Source organism: Hordeum vulgare, chromosome 4H, assembly GCF_904849725.1.
Source record: "Hordeum vulgare subsp. vulgare chromosome 4H, MorexV3_pseudomolecules_assembly, whole genome shotgun sequence".
Classification (NCBI taxonomy): Eukaryota; Viridiplantae; Streptophyta; class Magnoliopsida; order Poales; family Poaceae; genus Hordeum; species Hordeum vulgare.
In genome coordinates this window covers 425,905,697-425,912,050 of record NC_058521.1, presented here as the reverse complement: position 1 = coordinate 425,912,050, position 6,354 = coordinate 425,905,697, and the positions used below count along the sequence as shown (strand labels likewise).

At 47.7% G+C, this 6,354-nt stretch overlaps 1 protein-coding gene across 1 annotated transcript; it reads right to left on the bottom strand.

Annotated features, from left to right (window-relative positions):
• Nucleotides 1–694: 694 nt before the first annotated feature.
• On the bottom strand, nt 695–3,491 carry LOC123450576 (bidirectional sugar transporter SWEET15-like). The gene is made up of 4 exons (XM_045127749.1): nt 3,452–3,491; nt 2,399–2,435; nt 1,361–1,732; nt 695–1,283 (listed from the first exon to the last, which is right to left on the bottom strand). Exons 1-4 carry the CDS (start codon nt 3,489–3,491, stop codon nt 695–697), a joined length of 1,038 nt encoding a protein of 345 aa, XP_044983684.1.
• Nucleotides 3,492–6,354: the final 2,863 nt, after the last annotated feature.

Sequence of the window (6,354 nt, the reverse complement as noted above, 5' to 3'; positions counted from 1 at the left end):
TAGCTAACACAATATGAAACCACTAAATTAACGCTCCAAAATCCCCCCAATAACACCCCACATTCAAAAAACAACCCAGCTCCGGCCAGATGCTCACGCGTGGATGCCATGTTGTCCCAGTTGGTGTGACCAAACGGGACTAAAGGCCCTCTTGCCCGGGCTCCCCGCAACGGTCACATGGAGACCCTTCGGTCCCGGTTGGTAAGCGAACCGGGACTAAAGGCTTTGGACTTTAGTCCCGACCCTAAGAGCATCTCCAACAGGCGTGCTTCGACCGGCGCCCAAAAAACTTATATACAGCGCACGGTTAGCTTTTTCTAGGGCGCCCACGAGCGTCGGCTCCAGCGGTCGCAGCATATTTAGCGCGCGTGCGGCGCTCCAGCAGCCGCTGCAAATTCAGCGCGCGTGCGGCGCTCCAACACATAGATAAAAACACACATATATATATATAGATAAAATACATAGATAATATAGATAATATATTTTACATATAGATAATAAAACATAGATAATATATTACATATAAATAAAACTAGTTCAACACAAAGATAATAAAATTAGTTCTGTTGTTGCTGCTGCTGACGGTGCTCTGCACGGTCTGCTCCGTGATCAGACGAGGGGGAGGGGCGAGGTCCTGCGCCTGCTCGCGCGTGTAGACGTCGTGGAAGTTCATCTGCGCGCGAGGCCGCCCTAGTCACCACGCCGCCGCGTCGTACGCGCGGGCGGCCTCGTGCGCGGTCTCGAACGTGCCGAGGCCGAGGCGGACGTCGCTGGACCGGATCTCGGCGTAGTAGGTGCCGGAGGGGCGCTCACGGATGCCGCGGTAGCCCGACGATGAACGGCGGCGCGGCGGCATGGCGGCAGAGGGAGCGGCTGAGGAAGAGTGTAAAGGAAGAGTCGAGAGCGCGAGGGAGAGACGCGTGGCTGTGTGGGCAGCCGCGTGGCAGGTGCGGCATTTTGTAGCGCACTGAAAGCGGCGTGCCAAATCTGGCGCGCGGCCGCCCGCTTTCTCCCGCGCGCGCGTTTTTGCCGTGTCCGCTGGAGCGCACGGATTCGTCCCGTGCGCGGTAAAAATGGTGTTTACCGCGTGCGTGTTTATTGCGGCGACTGTTGGAGATGCACTTAGTCCCTGTTCCGGAACCGGGGCTAATGAGCCTCTGAAACCAGGACAAATGGACCTTTTTCTGCGAATGAGCGCGCCGCACATGACCGCGCTGAGAACGAGCCAGAAGGACATCGACAAGGGCATGAACTCCACACTCTTGGTCCGGATCACAAGCCTGCACCAACAGGATTAATTAATATCTCCAATTCACAAACCTTAAACAAATATAAATATACAATAAAATGGATCGTTACGATGATGCTCAAGGGAGCGGCGAAGACGCCGAGCGCGACAGCGACGCCGATCCAGCCGACGACCTGGACGCCGAGCGGGCCGGCCGACGCGAGCCTGGTGACGAGGGCAATAAGGCCGAAGAGCCCGACGTCGAGGCCAATGAAGAGCTTCGCGGTAAGGAGCCTGGCGCTCTTGGGGGCGTAGACCAGGTACATGGCGATGTAGAGGGTCTCGATGACGTAGCCGACGCCATTGATGGTGAGGAGGAGCTTGGAGCCGGACTTCAGGGAGACGTAGTACATCCACAACAAGCAGCTCAAGAGCGTCGCGAGATATGACGTCAAGTGGAACCCTTCCGTCGACTTCTTACGGTACACGCGGTAGAACGTCGGGCTGCAAGCACGCATCAGAGATTCATCTATTAGTTTTTTTTGAAGCCATCAGAGTTGATAGTTAATATGACCATGCAGCAACCAACATACTATAAGAATTGTTTTTACCTGCACCTACCTAGATTAAGTAAGTAATCATTGACGTAATCAGGGCAGCTAAACAAACTAACAACCGAGATATGTGCACTGCACTGCACTGAACCTACCTTACAGTGACTTTCATCACTTTTTACTCTACTAAGTAGTAATTAACGTAGCAATATTCAGTGTTATGTTGTCTCCAGGTATAAGCGAAAATTCTGGAAAAGTGTAGATGACAGCAGTGACCGTTTCCGTCAGTCATGTATTCATTGACATGTGTGATGTGTCATGTTGTTGTACGATGTACCGTGATCCTCTTGTTTCCTGGTTATTAAATAATACTCCATCTGTTTTAAAATAAGTGTCTCAAATTTAGTATAATTTTGTATTAGAGTTAGTACAAAGTTAAGACATTTATTTTGTAACGGAGGAGGTATATTTTTAGTGTCAATATATACAAAGACACACATATTCAAAGACACACACATGACAGGGGACATGCATGGATCTACATAAATGTCTGCAAGGCTATGGTTTATTTTGTGAAGACTGACCAGTGAAGTACTATAAAGTTGAGGTTGCTTACGGTGGTGAAAGGAAGACCATGAGTGAGATGATGTTGCCTGCAAAAACAAGAACAGAGACTATGATCAGTTATGTGAACCAACGCAAAAAAAGGAAACAAAAAAGAGAGGGTGTGTACGTTTGTTTGTCTCTGTGAACGTAAAAAAGAAAATCAGTTGTGTGTACGTTTGTTTGTCTCTGTGAACGTACACACAGCAAGCATGTTGGTTTCCTTTCTTTGTTCGGTTGTAACCACTTGATTAGATTGTAAAAGCTTCGTTTGGCCGTTCCATTTATTTTCAACTGAAACGCTGGCTTAGCTCAATGAAAGAGATTGAAGAAGACGCACAAAGATCATGGATCCAACTCGTGTAAGTAAGCCGGAATCAGTGATGATCTTTTCCAAAAGGGAAACGCTTCGAGCAATCATTCGGCCGGTAGCGCCCGGCCCGCACGGTTGGCTGACGAGGGCTTGCAGTATTTTTTCGTCCAGATTTGCTGCAATCATGTTTAAATTTGTTACAATCGTTTCTCATTTTACTACAATTTATTTATTAAAAAACTTACATCCACGTTCGGTTGCAACTCGAGTTTGTTTTTTTTGCTACAACCGGTGTTTTATTTTTGTTACAACCGTGTTAATTTTTGCTATAACCAGTATCATTTTTTGCTGTAACCGTTTATTAAAAAGTTGCAAACACGTTCGTGAGAGTTGCAATTCGAGTTCACCGGATTGTTTTGCTACAACCCACATTTTGTTTTGCTACCACGCATCATCATCGTCCTTTTTTTTTGCTACGACCACATTGATATTTTTTTTGCTACAATCATATTTTTATTGCAACCGTGGACGAAATTTGCTCCGTCGTGGTTTAAATTTGTTGCATCGAGAGATTTTTGCTGCATCAGAGATCTAACTGTGCGGCCCGTGGATCTGACTACTCGGCTGCGAACACCGCGAGCGCTCCGGCGCCCAGTAGTGCCCTTTCCAGAAGGGCGGAGAAACAGAAGAACTTGCACATAGAATGTAGGATATGGATCCATGGATGGATCATGGATGAATGTGTGTATGTACATAGGATGCCAAAGGTGAAGGCCCAGGTGTGCTGCTCCATGCTACCACCTTCTTGTTCCTCGAGCACACAAACAAGCTACTGATAGGGAAATTAATTCAGGTGTTGTGTAGTTCGGGTCGAAATGAGAAAACGACAGGGAGGAAAGTGCAAAAACGCCTTAGTTGACTGTCTCTTTGACACTGGCTCCATGTGGCATAGTCTGATTGGCCCATGACTAAACTTGCACCTCCTCTGCAAGTTCTAGGACTAGTTAGTCCACTTTTACAAGTTATAGGATTAAACAATCACATAGAATGCAAGTTCTAGGACTAATGCAGCGTATCCGCAACCCTAGGTTGCCGCCTCTGCGCATGCGCCTCGCGTGGCGATTGGCACTGCCGTCGTTAAAATTTTCTCAGCCCCGATCCGACTACAAACAATATAATACGATGCAGAAGCAATGATTTTGTAAAAGAAGTAATTACGTGGATCGGATCTAACTAGAAAAAATACCACCCGATCATCCCATCGATCCTTGACGATCACCGAGGTGGCTCTCAATGAAAGCACCAATGTCGGCGTCAAATCTGGCATATCTTGTAGGAGGGGTCCTAAGCTAGGCATCTTGGAGGGATGGTAACATGGACACACGATTTTTACCCAGGTCTGGGCTCTCCTAAGAAGATAATACCCTATGTGCTCCTTTTGATTGTATTGATGTGAGGATAGTACATAATAGTGTTGGAAATATGCCCTAGAGGCAATAATAAATTAGTTATTATTATATTTCTTTGTTCATGGTAATCGTTTATTATCCATGCTATAATTGTATTGATTGGAAACACAATACTTGTGTGGATACATAGACAAAACAATGTCCCTAGTAAGCCACTAGTTGACTAGCTCGTTGATCAAAGATGACCAAGGTTTCCTAGCCATAGGCAAGTGTTGTTACTTGATAACGGGATCACATCATTAGGAGAATCATGTGATGGACTAGACCCAAACTAATAGACGTAGCATGTTGATCGTGTCATTTTGTTGCTACTGTTTTCTGCGTGTCAAGTATTTGTTCCTATGACCATGAGATCATATAACTCACTAACACCGGAGGAATACTTTGTGTGTATCAAACGTCGCAACGTAACTGGGTGACTATAAAGATGCTCTACAGGTATCTCCGAAGGTGTTCGTTGAGTTAGTATGGATCAAGACTGGGATTTGTCACTCCGTGTGACGGAGAGGTATCTCGGGGCCCACTCGGTAATACAACATCACACACAAGCCTTGCAAGCAATGTGACTTAGTGTAAGTTGCGGGATCTTGTATTATGGAACGAGTAAAGAGACTTGCCGGTAAACGAGATTGAAATAGGTATGCGGATACCGACGATCGAATCTCGGGCAAGTAACATACCGAAGGCCAAAGGGAATGACATACGGGATTATATGAATTCTTGGCACTGAGGTTCGAACGATAAGATCTTCGTAGAATATGTAGGATCCAATATGGGCATCCAGGTCCCGCTATTGGATATTGACCGAGAAGTCTCTCGGGTCATGTCTACATAGTTCTCGAACCCGCAGGGTCTGCACACTTAAGGTTCGACGTTGTTTTATGCGTATTTGAGTTATATGGTTGGTTACCGAATGTTGTTCGGAGTCCCGGATGAGATCACGGAGTCACGAGGGTTTTCGGAATGGTCCGGAAACGAAGATTGATATAAAGGATGACCTCATTTGATTACCGGAAGGTTTTCGGAGTTACCGGGAATGTACCGAGAATGACGAATGGGTTCCGGGAGTTCACCGGGGGGGGGGGGGCAACCAACCCCGGGGAAGCCCATAGACCTTGAGGGTGACGCACCAGCCCTTAGTGGGCTGGTGGGACAGCCCAAAAGGGCCCTATGCGCATTCGAAAGAAAAATCAAAGAGAAAAAAAAAGAGGAGGTGGGAAGGGAAGGAAGGACTCCCACCCACCAAACCAAGTCCAACTCGGTTTGGGGGGGGGAGACCTTCCCCCCTTGGCTTGGCCGACCCCCTTGGGGCTCCTTGAGCCCCAAGGCAAGGCCCCCCTCTCCCACCTATATATACAGAGGTTTTAGGGCTGATTTGAGACGACTTTTCCACGGCAGCCCGACCACATACCTCCACGGTTTTTCCTCTAGATCGCGTTTCTACGGAGCTCGGGCTAAGCCCTGCTGAGACAAGGTCATCACCAACCTCCGGAGCACCGTCACGCTGCCGGAGAACTCTTCTACCTCTCCGTCTCTCTTGCTGGATCAAGAAGGCCGAGATCATCGTCGAGCTGTACGTGTGCTGAACGCGGAGGTGCCGTCCGTTCGGTACTAGATCGTGGGACTGGTCGCGGGATTGTTCGCGGGGCGGATCGAGGGACGTGAGGACGTTCCACTACATCAACCGCGTTCACTAACGCTTCTGCTGTACGGTCTACAAGGGTACGTAGATCAGTCATCCCCTCTCGTAGATGGACATCACCATGATAGGTCTTCGTGTGCGTAGGAAAATTTTTGTTTCCCATGAGACATTCCCCAACAGTGGCATCATGAGCTAGGTTCATGCGTAGATGTCTTCTCGAGTAGAACACAAAAGTTTTTGTGGGTGGTGATGTGCGTTTTGCTGCCCTCCTTAGTCTTTTCTTGATTCCGCGGTATTGTTGGATTGAAGCGGCTTGGACCGACATTACTCGTACGCTTACGAGAGACTGGTTTCATCGCTAGGAGTAACCCCGTTGCTCAAAGATGACTGGCAAGTGTCAGTTTCTCCAACTTTAGTTGAATCCGATTTGACCGAGGAGGTCCTTGGATGAGGTTAAATAGAAACTCATATATCTCCGTTGTGGTGTTTGCGTAAGTAAGATGCGATGCTACTAGTTACCCATGGTCACCACGTAAAACATGCAA

Excerpts from the sequence above, each read along its gene's own strand:
- LOC123450576 (XM_045127749.1), bottom strand. The coding sequence starts at position 3,491 with ATGGAGCAGCACACCTGGGCCTTCACCTTTGGCATCCTAT. Across the intron at positions 1,733-2,398 it reads ATGGTCTTCCTTTCACCACC|CCCGACGTTCTACCGCGTGT; the intron begins GTAAGCAACCTC and ends GCGTGCTTGCAG. Across the intron at positions 1,284-1,360 it reads GCCGCTCCCTTGAGCATCAT|CAGGCTTGTGATCCGGACCA; the intron begins CGTAACGATCCA and ends ATCCTGTTGGTG.